The sequence below is a fragment of the Pituophis catenifer genome, unplaced genomic scaffold (assembly GCF_029215685.1).
Source record: "Pituophis catenifer annectens isolate HBS135680 unplaced genomic scaffold, rPitCat1.0.hap2 SCAF_4, whole genome shotgun sequence".
Lineage (NCBI taxonomy): Eukaryota > Metazoa > Chordata > Lepidosauria > Squamata > Colubridae > Pituophis > Pituophis catenifer.
The window spans coordinates 54,577,503-54,596,973 of record NW_027256884.1 but is presented as its reverse complement, the minus strand read 5'-3'; the positions used below and the strand labels follow the sequence as shown (position 1 = coordinate 54,596,973).

Here is a 19,471-nt window from a genome sequence, read left to right as displayed (position 1 = left end):
CAGATTAGAGATCAAAGTCAGATGCATATTAAAAGGTTGTATAACGCATTATTGGAAATAGACTCAGAAACTGAATTGGTTAAAGATTGTATGATTAAATGGGCACAAAACTTTCAGGAACCAGTGATGATGGAAATGTGGGAAAAGATTTGGGTCAGAAATGTTAAATTTACGCAAGCACAAAATTTGAGAGAGAATTTTTATAAAATGTTTTATAGATGGCACTTAGATCCTAAGAAATTATCATGTATGTACTCGAATCTGCAAGCTAAATGTTGGAGATGTGAATGTAATGATGCAACCTATTATCATATATGGTGGACTTGCAAGAAAATCAAGGCATTTTGGATAAAAATTTGGTGGGTGATGCAGAACATTTTGAAAAGAAGGTTGAAATTTACTCCCCAATTGTTTCTATTGGGTATAACTACAGACTGTACAGTTTCAGAGACTAAATTGATTTTGAACTTAATATCAGCAGCTAGGCTGTTGGTAGCTCAATATTGGAAGAAAGACTCTTTGCCTACTATTGAAGAGTGGACATTGAAAGTAACAAACCTAGCAGAAATGGCGAAAATCTCAGCGTACTTGAAGGACCACACGCAAGAAAGATACCTATCGGAATGGAGAAGATGGATTGATTATATTCAAAATAAGTATCAGACAAGAAAATATCAAATAGCTTATGAATGATTGTTAGTATTAGAAGTATTTGGTTATCGGTAGTAGAGTTAAGGTTTCAGTGAGGGAGGTAGTACTTTGAGGATAAGTAGATTAATCTAGTTTATGTTTGACTAAATGAAATACCTTGTATTTTGCTCTGGGAAGTCGGGGGGGAGGGTGGGATGAAGGGGGGCAAAGGGTGGGGGGAACAGGGGGGTAAAAATTCTTTCTTTTTTGTAAAACTTTTCAATAAAAAAAAAAGATCCTGGGGTCTGATGGCACTTCCAGCACTTCTCCGATTTGTTCTTGAACATTCTGGCTATCCTCGTCGGGGGTAAATGCCACCTGTAAAACATCTTATCCAAATTCTCTTTATATGCTGTAGACATTGTCATTTTATAATGACAATATCATTATAAAATTGGAGGGTAGAGCCGAGGATTTTGGAGGGTAGAGCCGAGGATTTTGGAGGGTAGGGCCGAGGATTTTGTACAGTATCTGTATGATAAAGTTGCTCAGATTCGGGAACATCTGGACTCTGATGGGGTAGATTCAGGGGGGAGGATGGAGGCAGGTCTTGAGAATATTATCTGGGAAGAGTTTGATTCTGTGACTCCTGAAGACGTGGACAGGATACTGAGTAGACTGAATGCTGCCACATGTTTATTGTCCCTCCTGGTTGGTGCTGGCCTCTCGGGAGGTTACACAAGGCTGGCTCCAGGGGATTATAAATGCTTCTTTGAGTGAGGGTGTCTTTCCCGCCGTCTTGAAAGAGGCGGTGGTGAGACCTCTCCTCAAAAATCCTTCCCTGGACCCGGCAGTGTTGGCTAATTACCGTCCAGTCTCCAACCTTCGCTTTGTTGTGAAGGTTGTTGAGAGTGTGGTAGCAAGCTCCCTCAGTACCTGGATGAATCGGCTTATCTGGATCCATTCCAGTCGAGCTTCAGGCCTGGGTACAGCACAGAAACGGCATTGGTCGCATTGGTTGATGATCTCTGGAGGACTCGGGACAGGGGTTGCTCCTCTGTCCTGGTCCTATTAGACCTCTCAGCAGCTTTTGATACTATCGACCATGGTATCATGCTGCACCGGCTGGAAGAGTTAGGGGTGGTGGGCACTGTGTTGCGGTGGTTCTCCTCCTTTCTCTCCGACCGGTCACAGTCTGTGTTGGCAGGGGGGCAGAGGTCGACCCCAAGGCCCCTTGTATGTGGGGTGCCACAGGGGTTGGTCCTCTTGCCCCTTCTGTTCAACATATATGTGAAGCCGCTGGGTGAGATCATCCGTGGTTTCGGGGTGAAGTACCACCAGTACGCTGATGACACTCAGCTGTACTTCTCCACCCCGGACCACCCCAATGATGCTCTTGAAGTGATGTCCCGGTGCCTGGAGGCTGTACAGATCTGGATGGGGGGAAACAGACTAAGGCTCAACCCATCCAAGACCGAGTGGCTGTGGTTTCCAACATCCCGATATAGTCAGTTGGTGCCATCACTGACTATTGGGGGCGAGTCATTGGCCCCCACGGAGACGGTTCGCAACTTGGGTGTCCTCCTGGACTCACAGCTGTCTTTAGAAGAGCATTTGACGGCTGTGGCCGAGAGGGCATTTTATCAGATTCACCTGATTCGCCAGTTGCGTCCCTTTCTGGATCAGGACTCATTAAATACGGTCACTCATGCCCTTGTCACTTCCCGCCTGGACTACTGCAATGCTCTCTACATGGGGCTCCCCTTGAGGAGCACCCAGAGGCTCCAGCTGGTCCAGAATGCAGCCACGCGGGTGGTTATGGGAGCGACGTGGCGCTCCCATGTGACACCCCTCCTCTTGCGCGAGCAGCACTGACTCCTGGTAGTCTTCCGAGTGCGCTTCAAGGTTTTGGTTACCACCTTTAGAGCACTCCATGGCCTAGAACCGGGGTATCTACGTGACCGCCTTCTGCCACCAGTAGCCTTTTACCAACCAGTACGCTTCCATAGAGAGGGGCTTCTTAGAGTGCCGTCGGTCAAACAGTGTTGACTGGCGGCCCCCGGGGGAGAGCCTTCTCTGTGGGGGCACCCGACATCTGGAATGAGCTTCCCCTGGAGATACAGAGGATCCCTGATCTGCGCACTTTCCGCTGTGCCCTCAAAACATTCCTATTCCAGCAGGCCGGCCTGGCCTAACCTCTCTTTTAAACTGTTTTTAAATTTTTTAAATTTTAAATTTGTCTTATAAATTTGGGGTGTTTTAAATTTTGTTCTCTGGGCCAAATTATTTAATTGTATTTTAATGGTTTTTTAACATTTGTATTATATGTATTTTAACTTTTGGCTGTTCACCGCTCTGAGTCCTTCGGGAGTAGGGCTGTATACAAATTCAATTAATAATTATAATTATAATTATAATTATAATCATAATCATAATTATAATTATAATTATGTGACCATAATTTTTGCCATTTCTCTAAATCAATACCATAACCAAATTTTCCCCGCATGCTATCATTGACTCTTTAACTTGTTCTTCTTCCAATTTTGCCTCTAGCAAGTGTCCATATAACTTTTTAATTATATGGTCATCAGAACCCATCAATATCTTATCTAAGGTAGTCAAAACATTATAAAAGCCTACTTGTTTGAGATCTCGATATCTAGAAAATATTTGCATATATGAAAACCAATCCATCTTAAATCCCTGATCTTCTAAGTCTTGCTCTCGGCAAGTCCACCCAACTGCACTGGAAACAAGCCACCACCAGAACGGAATAAAGCGTTTGTAATTTCTTTAATTAGGTTCGGCACAGCAAACACAGGCAGGAGAAAGGCACAATCCGGAAACAAGGTTTAAAGTTAGCGCTACACGCAATCGCAGTGTAGCACCTTTTATATACGCAGCAAAAAATCAATTGGCAATCAAACAGTTAACATCACCCCTCCTTCCCCTAGCTGGCCTGTAGGAGGAGCACGCCTCTGTTACATCACAAGGCAGCGTCATCTGCATACTCCATGCCCCCCCGATCTCTGATGAAAGCATTTGCTTTGTTTTGTGCGCGAGTGGTAAAGACTTCTCAAACAGCTGATGACACGCCCCTGGAGAGTCCAGCAGCTCGCCCCCTCCTCATCCCCATTGATGGCGAGATCCAACCGAGGCTCAACAGGCGGCTCCTCTCTACCAGGAGTCCACCTGCAGGAAACAAAATAAAGATGTTAGTATAGCAACCGTTCTACCCACTGGGACCTGGTTTATTTGGATATTTACGATGATACCGACGGAGCAACCGGTCAGCATGAATGTCTGGAGCTGCCACCCAAGATGCTTGTGCAAGTGGATAACCCTTCCACCATACTAAGTACTGTAACCTGCCTCTACATAGACGTGAATCCAACACTTTATCTATCTCATATTGATCTGAATGACTCGGTCCCGGGGAAACAGGCTGAGGTGTGGGTCTTTCCTCCTTGACAGGTTTAAGGAGGCTGCTATGAAAAACAGGATGTATTTTTCCTAACAGTGAAGGTAGCTTAAGCATGACAGTGACAGGGTTGATCACACGTGTTATAGGAAAAGGACCTATGTATTTGGGACCTAGTTTCCTACTAGGTAATCGTAATTTCAAGTATTTGGTTGATAGATGCACGTGATCCCCTATAGAAAATGGTTTTGGGTCGGCTCTTTTTTTGTCGACATAAAGTTTGTATTCATTTGCTGCTTTTTGAAGCGCCGGTTTTACCGCTGGCCACGTTTGTCAGATCTTGTCGGCCCAACCAGAATGCGTAGATACACCTGTAGCTGGAGGTTCTACTTCAGGTATGGCAGGGAATTCTCTTCCATAGATGATTTGGAAAGGAGAAAATCCCGTGCTACCGTGGCTGATGTTATTGTACGCGACTTCAGCGAACGGGAGTAAGGTGGACCAATCAGTTTGCTGATACGAAACGTAGCAACGTAGATATCGTTCCACAGCATCATTAGCCCGTCCGGCTGCTCCATTTGTACTGGGATGGAAGGCTGAACTTAATCCTTGAGTAGACCCTATCCTATGAATGAAAGACCTCCAAAACTTGGCGGTGAACTGGACACCCCGATCTGATATAATACGCTTCGGGACCCCGTGAAGGTGGTAGATATGTTGTATAAACATGTCTGTCAATCATCAGGCAGATGGTAAACTCCAACAGGGTATAAAATGCGCCTGCTTTGAAAATAAGTCTACTACTGTCCAAATAACGGTATGTCCATTGCTGGGTGGAAGGTCCACTATAAAATCCATTGCCACCTCCTCCCATGGACGACTAGGATCAGCCACTGATTGTAATCGATCGAGTGGTTTCCCTGACCATGGTTTTGCTGCCGCGCATGTTGGGCACGTTTTTACGTAACATTCAATTTCACCACGCATTCGTGGCCACCAAAATTGACGTCTAATCCGGTGAAGTGTTTTAAGGAAACCATAGTGACCTGCTGGTTTGGCATCATGGCACCGTCGTAAGACTGTAGCCCGAAGCGGTTCTGGAATGTATAAATGATCCCCATTCCACCCTAATCCATCTCATAGGACTATTGATGTTTGGTTTTGATTTAACCACGTATCCTGGCTGATAGCTATCCGAAGATTCGTTAAGAAGGACTCTTCTTTCCGTAACACTGCTGCAACCGCATGCCCACTCTCAATGGGTGGTATAAGAGATTCCACTACTTCCTCGCGCTTACTGTTATATTGTGGCATACGAGAAAGTGCGTCTGCGAGGAAGTTCTTTCCTGCTGGCACATATTTGAACCTGAAATTGAATCTTCGGAAATATTGTGCCCAGCGTAGTTGCTTTGGAGACAGACGTCTAGGTGTTTGTAATGCCTCTAAATTTTTATGGTTTGTCCATACTTCAAACGGGATAGTAGCCCCTTCCAGGATGTGACGCCACGTAAGTAGAGCCCAACGGACAGCGAAGGCCTCCTTTTCCCAGATCGCCCACCCTCGCTCTGTGGTGTTTAATTTGCGTGAGGTATAAGCACAAGGGCGTATCCTATCCTGTTCATCTTTTTGCAGCAACACAGCTCCCACAGCAACGTCACTAGCATCAGCTTGAACGATGAATTCACGAGACAGATCAGGGTGTTTAAGTATCGGTTCTCTGCTGAAAAGATATTTCAACTGTTCAAACGCACTTTGACATTGAGCTGTCCATTGCAATAACTGGTTTAGTCTTGGTTTTATCACAGTGGATTTAGTGCGTAACAGGTCTGTTAACGGTAGTGCTATAGCGGCAAATGCGAGGACGAATTGGTGATAGAAATTCGTGAAACCAAGGAAACTTTGGAGTTGTTTCCTGGTTTTCGGCGCTTGCCACTCAACTATAGCTTGGACTTTATGTGGATCCATTTCTATCCCATCGCTTGAGATCCTATACCCGAGGTAATCTATTTTTGATTTATGGAACTCACATTTCGAGAGTTTTATAAACAGTTTAGCAGCTAACAACTTCTCTAAGATCTGACGGACTAACACGACGTGTTCTTCCAAGGTGCGCGTATATATTAGAATGTCGTCTAAATAAACAAGAACTCCTCTATACAAATGTTCATGCAAAACTTCGTTGATAAGTGCATGAACACTGCTGGAGGGCCTTGAAGTCCAAACGGCATAACTCTATATTGGTAGCTACCAAGAGGGCAGTTGAAAGTGGTCTTCCATTCATCGCCCTGTTTGATACGTACTCGGTAGTACACTTCCCTTAAATCGAGTTTTGTAAAGACCCGTCCTGTAGATAACGCAGCTAACAAATCCTTCATAAGCGGAAGGGGGTATAGATGTTCTATACACACTCCGTTCAAACCTCGGAAGTCAACACATAACCGAACCCCACCGTCCTTCTTCTCCCTGAAGAAAACTGGGGTGGCCATCCTAGAACTACTAGGGACGATGAAACCTCTAGCTAAATTTTTGTCGATATATTGTCATAACTCGGTTAATTCTTGTTGGGTCATGGAATACATTCGAGGTTTCGGTAACTTAGCCCCAGGCACCAACTCGATAGCGCAATCCGTAGTCCGATGGGGGGGTAGTACTTCGCATTCCTCTTCACTAAATACGGCTGAAAGGTCTTGGTAAACAATAGGAAAGTCCGATGTATGCGGCACCTCTGTGGAGGCACAGCTGTTGTCCTGTCCCTCACTCGACTGTCCCACTGAAGAAGCAGGGGATGGGACAGCAGGTCCCAAAGGGATTCTAAGCTTACGATAACCCCCCTCCCACCAGATGTGAGGTTGCCATTTATCTAACCATGTGAGACCCAGAATAACTGGTTCTATCATTTTTTCAACCACAATAAACTGGATGGACTCTTGATGTTCATCTATCGCCAACAACAAATGTTCGGTTACGTGGTTAGCAGGTGCCCCCCCCCAATAACGACCCGTCCATATGTTCGAACTTCACAGGAACTTTTAGCTTTTTTATCTGTAAGCCCAGAGCATCCACCACACTTCTCCGCACCAGACAATGGGTACATCCAGTGTCTATTAAAGCACCATACTGAAAACCCGTTGTGCTTCGGGGATTCCTCAGCACCACAGGTATGACAAAAGGGAACACAGTTTTGCTCACCATAGGGTCCTCCAGCTCGTCGTCATCACTGTCGCCCGATACCACCGGGAATTTCCCCGCCACAGTGGTTGGTGTAATATCACGAACCTGATGGTCTACGATGGACTTTGGTTCTTGAAGTGCTTGTGTACGTTCTTGTGGCTGCCATGGTCGGCCTCTGGTCACTACCTCCGTAGCCAGCTTTTGGGTCTGTACTTGTAACGGAGGTACAGGGCATTCAGCCGCTCTATGTCCTACCTGATTGCAGCGAAAACAACGAAACGCTGGTTGCTGAGACCTTTCAGGTGGGACGACGCTGGGTAGAGGTACTTGAACCCGCATGGTTGGCGGCTTTTCTGAGGCCCTCTCCATGGGAACCCGTCTCTGTCCCACATTAACTTCCGACTGAGGCCTAAACTCCCGGAGGGTAATGTCCAGTTCAATAGCGGCTTTAAACCAAACAGCTGTCGTCTCTTTCTCTTGCTGTAACATTGTCTGGATGGAGCGTTGGCCTCCAGATGGTGATGAGGATGATGTAGTCGCTGCAGCTCCCACCGTCGCTACTTTTTTGCTCATTTTGGAGTTGGATAAATTCACTTTGAATTCAAAAGATATTCAAAAGGTCCCACTAGACAATGGGGCAGGAAAAAAGAAAAAAAATAGAAAAACTAGGGTAGAAAAGGGGGAAAAAAGGAAAAAAGGGGGAAAATAATAGCAATTTCTCCACTTCTTCAGGTTCTTCCAAAAACCGTAATCCAAAGGAAGGGAAAAGAAAAATAGAAAGAGACAAAAAATTGAAATGCTCCTCCAAATAAGAAGCCAATTTTTTTTAAAAAAAATAATAATTAAAAATTAACAATAATTTTTCAGGCTCTTGAATGCCTTAATCCAATATTTGTGTACAAATCAAGGAAAAGGGGGAAAAAACAACAACAAACAAACAAGAAAAAATTCTTTCTTCAAATCCTTTACATCCAGAGAACCTACAAGGAGTAATTTTTCCTTTAGCCTCTTTCCAAGCCACAATCTCACTGGGGTTTAGATAATTATTCAACGAGAAAAATAAATAAATAAATAAATTCAGAGCCTTCCAGTATATTCCCAGGCTTTAACAACTTAAATAGAAGAGCATCTGTGTAAACAACATTCAGTAACTCTTCAGTCTCTGTATTTGTTTTGACTACAATGTTTCCTTTCTTCTGCAACAAAATTTCTCTTCCAGTGGGTGGCAGCACTACAACTCCCCTAATTCTCCTATCCTTATAAGGCAGTGTTTCCCAAACTTGGGAACTTTAAGAAGTGTGGACTTCAACTCCCAGAATTCCCCATCCAGCATGGCTGGCTGTGGGATTTTGGGAGTTGAAGTCCATACATCTTGAAGTTCCCAAGTTTGGGAAACACTGTTATAAGGGAAAGAAAAGAAGGGGGAAAAAAGGAAAGAGAGAAAAAACTTTCTTTTAAATAATCCAAAAATAAAAGAAATGGTACCAATCCAGATGCACCAACTCAGCAGATATTATAAACCAAAATCCACAAGTTCCAAAGATTTCAAAAATGTCCCAATACTGCTTTCCTGGTTTCAATCCAGTCCAGTTATCGAAAACGGAAATAAAACAATTAGGCAAGTTCAGGTCTTTTAAAGTATATACTTGGGAAAAATAAAATCAGTCCAAAAATAGGTTCACTGCTCCTATTCATTTACTGCCCATCACAGTTCCATGCATTAATAAGGGTGTTCTTAGTAGAAAAAAAAGTAAAAGTTTCTCACCGCTCTGATCACTGTCATTCCGATCTCCCTTCCTGAAGTTGCCACAGCCTCCGCAGCCTAATGGCTGCTGCTCTGCTGCTGGAAAAAGGGCTTTCCTGGCTCAACCAGGGACTTAGAGATGTCCTTGGGAGCCTCAGGACGAGCCCTCCACTGCCACAGTCAAAGCGAGACTGTGTGGTCCGGTTCGGACCGTCCTGCAGCAGAGTTTCTCGGTGGAGTTTCAGGAGCCCTAGAAACCCCATGCGTCTCGCCGCAATGCCAACTTCCAGTCTCCTCCAATTTTCATGAAGAGATCTCTGGTCCTCCCTATTCTATTGTTTTCTTCTATTTCTTTGCACTGTTCATTTAAGAAGGTATTTTTATCTCTTCTAGCTATTTTCTGGAATTCTGCATTCAATTGGGTGTATCTTTCTCTTTCTCCCTTGCCTTTCACTTCCCTTCTTTCCTCAGTTATTTGCAAAGCTTCCTCAGACAACCATTTTCCTTTCTTGCATTTTTTTTTTCTTTGGGATGGTTTTAGTTGCTACCTCTTGTACAATGTTGTGAACCTCCCTCCATACTTCTTCAAGGACTCTGTCTATCAGATCTAATTCCTTAAATCTATTTGTCACCTCTACTGTATATTCATCAGGGATATGATTTAATTCATACTAGTTCTTTTCCCTACTTTCTTCAATTTAAGCCTAAATTTTGCAATGAGAAGCTCGTGATCTGAGCCACAGTCAGTTCCTGGACTTGTATAGAGCAAGGGTCCTCAAACTATGGCCCACGGGCCAGGTACGGCCCGCTGATACAATGTATCTGGCTCGTGCAGTGGTGGGATTCAGCCCCGCCCCCTGCCCTGCCCCCTGCCCCCGGCCCCTGCCCACCACTCCCACCCACTGCTCTCATGGCTGGCTTTTCCTGGCTGAGGGGGGCCCGGGGAAGAGGTGCCTCACCTGCTGCAGCTGCCAGAGGGTCTGGGGGACAGCCAGGGACTGCAAAGTTCCTGTCTGGCAGCAGGAACTCCGCAGCTGGCCCTCCAAGAAACAAGCAAGGTGGGGGCAGCACTTGCATCGGCAGCAGGCAGAGGGGCAGGGGTAGGTGAGGCACGTGATATAGATCACACGCCTGCTCCATCCCATGTGGCTGGGACAAGGCACGTGGTTGTCTGAGGAATCCAGCCCGCAGGACTGCATTCCTCTCCCCTGTGCCTCTGTCTTCGGCTACTGCTCCCATTGCTGGGGAAGACAAGGTGAGGAGTGTGTAGGGCGGCTGCTGCCTACTCCCTCCCATCTCTTTTGGCTTGCAGTTGGAGATCAGGTGACCACTAGTCATCTCCTTGTTCCCCTCGCAGGTCTTGCCCTTGGCCTGTGCATGAAGCGTGTTCCCCTCGCACACCCAATTGCAGCAGTGGGTGCACGAGAGGGGCGCTTTGCCAGCAGATGCTGCAGGAAATGGGGGAAAGCCCAGCATTTCCCTGTCTGCTACCAGACAGAACACACGGTGCCTGGCCGGGCTTCCCTGAAGCATCGGGAGGGGGGAGGGGTAGGAAGCGGCGCTCACCCCAAGGCTGGAGGAAGATGGCCTTTGAGCCTCAGGCACCAGTTTGGATAGTGTCCTGCTGACTCATCCACTCAAGCCTGGCTACACGTGCAGCCTGAAGGAGGCGAAGAGGCCAGTTAGAAAAGCGTGCTCCTCTCGCACACCACCGAGGCTGTCAGCAGCTTACGCAGGTCCATTAGGCTCCAGCCATGAGTGGGGAAAGCACGATCCCCATCAGCGCTATGGCCGCCCAAGCCCAGCTGGGATTACGTTACTCCCCCCCCCATCTCTGCTGGGCCTGGGCAGCCAGGGCTCTGATGGGGATCTGGCTTTCCCCACTCGCGGTGGCTGCAGTCTAATGGACCTGCGCAAGCTGCTGACAGCCTTGGTGGTGCGTGAGAGGAACGCGCCTTTCTAACTGGCCTCTTCGCCTCCTTCAAGCTGCATAGGTCTGCCGAGTGAGGCGGAGTTGCCATCCAGGAGCTGCCAGGGGTAGAGACCCCCGATGATGTGCCTCCTTCACTGGGGCTGTTCAGCAGGGAGAGCAGTGCCTTGCCCTGTCCTGCGAGGCAGCAGCTCCACAGCGTTTTCGGGGCGCTGCCCGAGTGATGCAGCTCCTTCAGACAGAGCCCCAAGGCTGCAGTCCCTTCCATGGACTTAAGGCAGCCTTCTGCCTTGCAGCCCCACCCCACCCCCACCCCGTTGAATCTCCATTCCGAGCACATGCGCCTGTTGACAAAGTGGGACTGGTGAGATGCAAGCAAGCTAGGGAGTGGATGCAGCAACAGCCGCCGCCTTCTCCCCCCCGCCACTTGGCTGCCCGTCTTTCTCCCACTCGGCTACCTGAAGGACAGCCATCTCCGCCACTGGACAGGGAGGCAGGAAGGGCTGGCTAGCCAGCAGATCAGTGCTACTGAGCCCCCGTCTTGGGGCTTCCTTGCTACATCCACTCCAAGCGATCCCTGCCTGGTCTGATTCTGCCTGCCAGATGTGCAGAGCCTTTGCCCGAGCCTGTTGTGTGGGTTCGGCAGGTGCGGAGGAAGCTCCGGCCAGCAAGATTCCAAAAGCAGATTGAGATTGCCGCGATGCGAATGGAATGGGATGGGATTCAGCAACTTCCCCACCCCCATTTGCTCTTGTAGGAGCCGTCTCTTTCTGACAAGAGAGATGGGAGGGAGAGAGCGAATGGAATGGAATGGAATGGAATGGAATGGAATGGAGCAAGATTTCTCTTCCCCACCCCCATTTGCTCTTGTAGGAGATGTTTCTTTCCTGACAGAGAGATGGGAGAGAGAGAGCGAATGGAATGGGATTCAGCAAGGTTTGTCTTCCCCACCCCCATTTGCTCTTCTAGAAGAGAGAGAGAGAGAGAGAGAGAGAGAGAGAGATGGATGGATGTGGATTGTAATCTCCTTGGGGCTGAGAAGAATTGCTGCAAAACTGAGTTTTCTGAAGTGGACTACTAGACTTGTAAACAACTTAAAAAATAATCTAATAAAAAGAGAAGTCAAACAAAAGCAAATAAAACAAAGGAGGAAAACAAATTAAAGTTTCACTTGTATTATTTAATGGACTACTAAATTGGCAAAATGGACTGCCCACCCAGCTACACCCACCCAGTCACATGACCATCTAGCCACACCCACCCAGTCACATGGCCACCAAGCTACACCCACCCAGTCACATGGGGCCCCCAGCTACATCCACCTAGCCAGTCCGGGCCCCCAACAGTCTGAGGGACCCTGAAGTGGCCCCCTGTTCAAAAAGTTTGAGGACCCCTGGTATAGGACTTCTCCATCTTTGGTTGCAGAGCACATAGTCAATCTGATTTCTGTGTTGACCGTCTGGTGATGTCCATGTAGAGACGTCTCTTGGGTTGTTGGAAAAGAGTGTTTGCTATGATCATCGTATTCTCTTGACAAAATTATATCAACCTGTGCTCTGCTTCATTTTGTACTCCAAGGCCAAACTTGCCTGTTATTTCGGTTATCTTTTGGCTTCCTACTTTAGCATTCCAATCCCCCATGATGATAAGGACATCATTTTTTGGTGTTAATTCTATAAGGTGCTGTAGGGCTTCATAGAACCAATCAATTTCATCCTTTTCAACACCAGTGGTTGGGGCATAGACTTGGATTACTGTGGTATTGAATGGTTTGCCTTGGATTCAAACTGAGATCATTCTGTCATTTTGGGGATTGTATCCCAGTATTGCTTTTCCTACTCTTTCATTGATTATGAAGGCTACTCCATTTCTTCTGAGGGATTCTTGCCCGCAGTAGTATACCTGATGGTCATCTGAATTAAATTCACCCATTCCTGTCCATTTTAGTTCACTGATTCCTAAGATGTCGATGTTCAGTCTTGTCATCTCTTTTGAGCACGTCCAGTTTGCCTTGATTCATGGATCTTACATTCCAGGTTCCTATGGAGAAAAAATCTTTACAGCATCAGACTTTCCTTTCACCACCAGATGCATCCACAGCTGAGTGTCCTTTCGGCTTTGGGCCAGTCACTTCACTCTTTCTGGAGCTACTGGTACTAGCCCTCTGCTCTTCCCCAGTAGCATATTGGACACCTTCCAACCTGAGGGGCTCATCTTCCAGCGTCATATCTTTTTTCCTTTTGGTACTTGGGGTTTTCATGGCAAAGATACTGGAGTGGGTTGCCATTTCCTTCTCCAGTGGATCACATTTTGTCAGAACTTTCTGCTATGACTTGTCTGCCTTGGGTGGCCTTGCACGGCATAGCTCATAGCTTCATTGAGCTACGCAAGCCCCTTCGCCATGACAAGGCAGTAATCCATGAAGGGGGACATAAATTTACAATAGTTTAAAATAATTGTAGCTGGGTCAAATGATCACCATCCCAGGGGGCTTCAAACAAGCCAAGTAATAGGAGAAGCCAGAGTTGCTTAATAACGAAGGCAAAATATATATTGTAAAATTGGTGTGACTCACTTAATGAGCACATCTTTAGTGAAAGCAATTCCAATCCCAGTTGGCTCATAAATCAAGGACTACAAATAGTTCTCGACTTACAACAGTTCATTTAGTGACCATTCAAAGTTACAACAGCACTGAAAACTGTGACCTATGACTGTTTTTCATAGTTATGATCTTTGCAGCATCCCCACATTTTGATCAGAATTCAGATGCTTGGCAACTGGTTCATATTTATGACCCTTGCTGTGTCAAAAGGTATTGTCAAGTTTCCGAAAGATGCCCTAATTAATTCATGATCACTTTTGTCTGACAAGCAAAGTCAATGGGCAAGCCAAAGTCACTTAACAACTGGATTACTAACCTATCAACTGCAATGACTCACTTAACAACTGTGGCAAGAAAAGTTGTAAAATGGGGCAAAATTCACTTAACAAATGCCTCACTTAACAACATAAATTGTGGGTTCAATTGTGGTCATAAATTGAGGGCTACCTGTACCTGCATAGTGGGTTGCTACAGGAAAAATGAGGAAAATTTGTTGTAAAATCATGTACTATTACTTGAAAAGTAATTACTTGAAAAGTACAGTGATAAATTACCTACCAGTTGCAGAGTAATTCATATTAGATGACAATCAGTTTTATCTCTTCTTTCTGTCACCAGAATGGACAGTTAATGTTTATAGAAGCAAGTTAAAAATGTAAGACAAGATGGAAATAATGTTGAAGGGCAGTTTATCTGTCTATGGAATAGGGTCTAGTACCATGATGGCGAACCTATGGCACGCGGAGCCATATCTGTGGGCATGCGAGCGTTGCCCTAGCTCAGCTCCAGCGCACATGCGCATGCAGGCCAGCTGATTTTCGGGCTTTCCGGGCCCACCGGAAGTCAGGAAATGGGGGGGGGTGTTGGGGAAGGGTTTTTGCCCTTCCCAGGCTCCTAGAAAGGCTCTGGAGCCTGGGGAGGTGAAAAATGGGCTTTCCGGTCCCACTGTGCCATCACGTGCCAATAGCAGGGAGAGCGCGGGGGGGGGGGTCACATGCACAGTGGAGTGGGGTGCACTGAATTATGGGTGTGGGCACATGCACGTGCGACACCCCTGCGCTCCCCCCACTTTTGGCACGCGATGGCAAAAAGGTTAGCCATCACTGGTCTAGTATGTTCCCAAAAGGATTGGGGCTCAACTTTGGGGGTGCTCCTGGAGACATCATTGTTATTTGAGGCTCAAATGGTGTAAAGAACACATTTTCTCTACCTAGTCTGATAGTTCCCATTTGAAGTTTGTCTGGGTGGTAATATACTGATTTCAGCTTCAGTCAACTCCTGTTTTGATTATTGGAAAGATAGGCTAAGATTGAAAATGTTCAAATATTTAAATTATTCTAATATTAACCTACAGTGCTTAAATCAGTGCTTTGTTAGTATAAATTTAATTTATAAGCTCCATCTGCCATTGACTTGCTTTTAAACCTTTTTAATTACTTGAGGTGGAAAGTGTGAAGCTGTAACTGTAACCTTAATCCTAATGACTAACTACAGTATACAGTTGCTAGAAGCCCAGTCAACAGGGGTTTTTTTTGGGGGGGGGGGCATTTTTTTTTAAAAAAAAATTGATTTATATGCCGCCCTTCTCCAGAGACTCAGGGCGGCTTACAATGCGTTAAGCAATAGCCTTCATACTTTTGTATATTTATACAAAGTCAGCTTATTGCCCCCACAAACTGGGTCCTCATTTAACCTACCTTAGAAAGGATGGAAGGCTGAGTCAACCTTGAGCCTGGTAAGATTCGAACCTGCGGTAATTGCAGGCAGCTGTGTTAATAACAGGGTGCATTAAACCACTGTACTACCAAGGCTGATTCATCTAAGTTTCTGCAAAAGAAGCTAGAAGACTAATCCATTTTGTCATACTCTGGCTGTTGAAAAGAATCTTCTCCTAACCTGAAGTCTTTCTAAAAAGATTGCTCAAATGCTTATGTAATTTTATATGTTATAACAATTCATAATGATGAAAACAAATGAAACCCCCAAAAATTCAAAAAAATTACAAATTTAGGCTAATTCTAATATCTTCCACATATTGCTCATGTATCTTAAAGTGGTTTTAATCACAATGCAGAAGCACATTAATAAATTCCCCTCCTATTTAATGATAATAATTTATGATAGATAGCTGTTAATTATATACTCTCCAATTAAAATGTTTAAGAATCAAGAGAATTTAATGCTTTTTGATTGAGATTTTTCTCTCTTCTTATTCATCAGAACAAAATATTTTTAGTGCTGATTTTTATTTGTCTGGTGCATAGAATAATATATTTTAGTAAGTATTTCAAGTGTTTCTCTATTTAGCCAAATGAAGTATACAGGGGAAGCTCTATTTTCTTCTTTAGATTATTGATGTACATTATTATATTCATATTGATATATATCTATTCCATTTGTGCGTGTGTCTCCGTTACATTACATTTCACAATACTATATTCAAATCTATTCTACAAGATAAGGCAGGTTTTATACTTTAATTTTGGGATTCAACTTTAAACTTTGGACAACTAGTATATCTGCTGCAAAAGTATAATGATAATATTTGGAAAATGAGACTTGACTTTTCTTTATTGAAAATCACTATAGCATGAAGCAAATAAATTTTCTTAGTTCTTACAATGTAAGCTTTCCTAAATTTTATGAGGTTAACTTACTGGGAAATAATGTGAGTTGTAGCCCCAAAATAATATATTTTGAGAACTCTAAATTGATGAAGCCTGGTTTGCATTCATCTATGCAGGGGTGTTAAACTCAAGGCCCGCAGGCTGGATCTGGCCCACAGGGTGCTTAGATATGGCCTGCGGGGCTGACATGGAAACAGTGAAGGGCCGGCCTGTGGTGTCTCTGCCAGTAAAAATGGGGCATGTCCCCCCCCCCGGGCTCTGTTTTCACTGGCAAAGGGCTGCAGGAAGCCATCATGGATGAAAATGGGGGCCGGGGGAGCTGTGTGTGGTCCCCCAAGACTCCTTTTTCACTGGCAGAGGGTTAGCAAAACAAACTAAAAGCAAAACAAAACAAAAGGAGAAATGTTTCCTCTTTTGCATTTGAGCACCCAAGAAGGGACAAGAAAGGAGAAAGGGAAAGAGGAAAGACAAACAAAAAGGAAAGATGGGAAGAGAGCAAGGAAGGAAAAAGAAGGAAAGGAGAAGAAAGAAAAGAGAATGAAGAGGGAAGGAGAAAGAAGAAAAGGAAAAAAGGAAGGAAGGAAGGAAGGAAGGAAGGAAGGAAGGAAGGAAGGAAGGAAGGAGATTATAATGAGAGGAAGGGAGGGTCTGAGGGAAGTCTTGCCTTAGCACTTGGCCACTACAGGTGCTCTCTGACACAAGTGATGTCGAGCTGGCCACAGCCACCCTGGCCGTGCCCATTCTGGCCCCCTAAGGTCAAACACAACCCTGATGCAGCCCTCAATGAAATCGAGTTTGACACCCCAATCTATGCTTTCTATTACTGAAAGCTGGGTTCACAGTTCTTCTACTGACAGTTTCCAAAATGTAATATTTGTGTTCTCTTGTCTTTCAATACATTTATCCATTTGTATACTGTTGTTCAGAAAATCCCAATAAATATTTTCTTAAATGGCTTCTCTGATTACATGAATATCTAGCAATCATAAAACCAGTATCTGCTCACATGTAACAAAATCATTATCTTAAAATGATATTTGTATTATAACAGCTGGAGATAATAATATATTCCCCAAAAGCAAGCACTTTGATTAGCCAGCTATGTAGGTTATTGGAATTAAAATATGGTAATAATTAAAGAAGTGAAATTTGAGCAAGATTGCTTGGTAAATCTGCCAAAATGTAATTTATGTGATTTCTATTAAGTCAAAAAATCAAAATATGTCATGTTGGGAGTACTTACAGATCAATTTATATTGGATTTGATTTTAAGGCATGAAGAGCATATGCTCCACTACAGGAAATCTGCAACATATAAATGGCAGCAGTTCAAAATGTACAATATTGGAAAGTTCTCCCCAATTAAGCTGAATCTGATGCTTCTTAATTTATTAACATCACCTTTTCCAATATATAAATTATATATGCTTAATTTATTGTAACATAAAAAAGTAACTAGATATGACTTTAAATCATTTTGTTTTGTTTTAACCAGCCACTTGTATCTAGAAGTCCTACAAGCAGTGTGGCAACACCATCCAGTACTGTCAGCACACCTACTAAAAGAGACAGCTCAGCCCTCCAGGACCTCTACATACCACCACCTCCAGCGGAGCCTTATATTCCCAGGTGAATCATCACAATTGATCATACTCTTAATTTTACTCAGGGTTATAAGAATGTGCAGTGATCCATGTATAGGGAGAAAAGGACGTGAAACCATCATTACTATATTACAACCATAACAGTACTGTATAAGTAAAAGCCTCCTGCCCACATCCAATAATCTTTCTTGGTGACCTTAACTTACCACTTATTAATTGAATGAATGAATGTACAACTGAACCTATACACACAACACTGTCCATAAATTCAATAATAGTCCATAAATTCAATTTATGGACTACAAATAAAAGAACCATTCTCCAACAGCGACCACAGCATGATTGACTTTTGTCTCAACCTACACCCTCTCAAAAATCATCATAATGATGGGATTCCTGGTTAACTTTAAAAAAGCCAACTATGATCTCATAGACAATGAACTCTCATGTCTTGATTAGCAAAATCTATTCTCTGGCTGTAATATTGCTGACGACCATTACAACATTTTCTTGCGCAAAGTCAAAAGAATCATTAAACTTTACATACCACTAATACCCCACAAAACCAGAAAAAATAAACTACCAATGACAATAAGGAAATTACAATCCAGAAAAAAATCTCTTTGGCGAGAAAACAAAACAAACTATGTAGCTAACTTCAAAAACTGCTACAAAAACTTATGCCAACTAATAAAGACTGAATGCATCAATTATCACATCAAGCAAGAAGAAAACCTTCTATGCACAAAATCCACCCGTGCCTTCTATCATTTTGTAAACAACAAACTTAAAGACTCAAGATCTATCCCACCCCTAAAAGGACCAAACAATGAAGATTGTATTGACGAAACCGTTAAAGCCAATCTCTTTAACACATTCTTCGGCTCAGTCTTTGTAAACAGCAACAACACATACCCAATATTTCCCAGTCATACTACAGACAATTACAACAATTACGATGATCTTATACATATTGATTTTACAGAAGACAATGTTGAAAAGGCACTACGCAATCTAAAACCTTCTCTATCTATTGGACCTGATGGACTATGTGCATACTTCTTAAAAAAGCTTTCCACTGCAATTGCAGAATCTCTAAGCGTAATTTTTGAAAAAATTTTCAGTACCAGTACCTTGCTCTACCAATGGTCACAAGCCAGGGTCATCCCTATCTTCAAAAAGGGAGACCCTAGCCTAGTTGAAAATTACAGACCAATCTCTTTATGTTGCGTCACCTGCAAAGTCATGGAATCAATCATTAACCAATCTATTACCCTCCACTTAGAGACAAACAACTTACTTTCTAAAAAGCAATTTGGTTTCAGAAAAAATTTATCCTGTAATCTACAACTACTACATTGCAAAACATATGGACTACACATCTCGACTAGGGCAAAGCAATAGATGCAGTTTACATAGACTTCTGTAAAGCTTTTGATTCAGTGGTACACGACAAATTACTTCTAAAACTAAAATCCTATGGCATTTCTGGACTCCACATAAATGGATAGCTGCCTTCCTGTCAAACAGACAACAAGTGGTCAAAATAGGAAGTGCTCTATCAAATCCTGTACATCAGTGGTTCTCAACCTTCCTAATGCCGCGACCCTTTAATACAGTTCCTCATGTTGGGGTGAGCCCCAACCAGGGGTGGGTTCTAAATTTTTTTACTACCAGTTCTGTGGGCGTGGCTTATTTTGTGGGCCTGGCTTGGAGGTCATGTGACTGGATGGGCG

The 19,471-nt window shown here is 44.1% G+C and overlaps 1 protein-coding gene across 1 annotated transcript in view; it reads left to right on the top strand.

Moving 5' to 3' along the window:
- The window catches only part of CNKSR2 (connector enhancer of kinase suppressor of Ras 2), a 418,082-nt gene that overhangs the window by 226,304 nt on the left and 172,307 nt on the right, over positions 1-19,471 (top strand). The window contains exon 10 of the mRNA XM_070944037.1: positions 17,627-17,760. Coding sequence (XP_070800138.1) covers positions 17,627-17,760 — 134 coding nt within the window. The remainder of the gene's footprint in view (positions 1-17,626; positions 17,761-19,471) is intronic.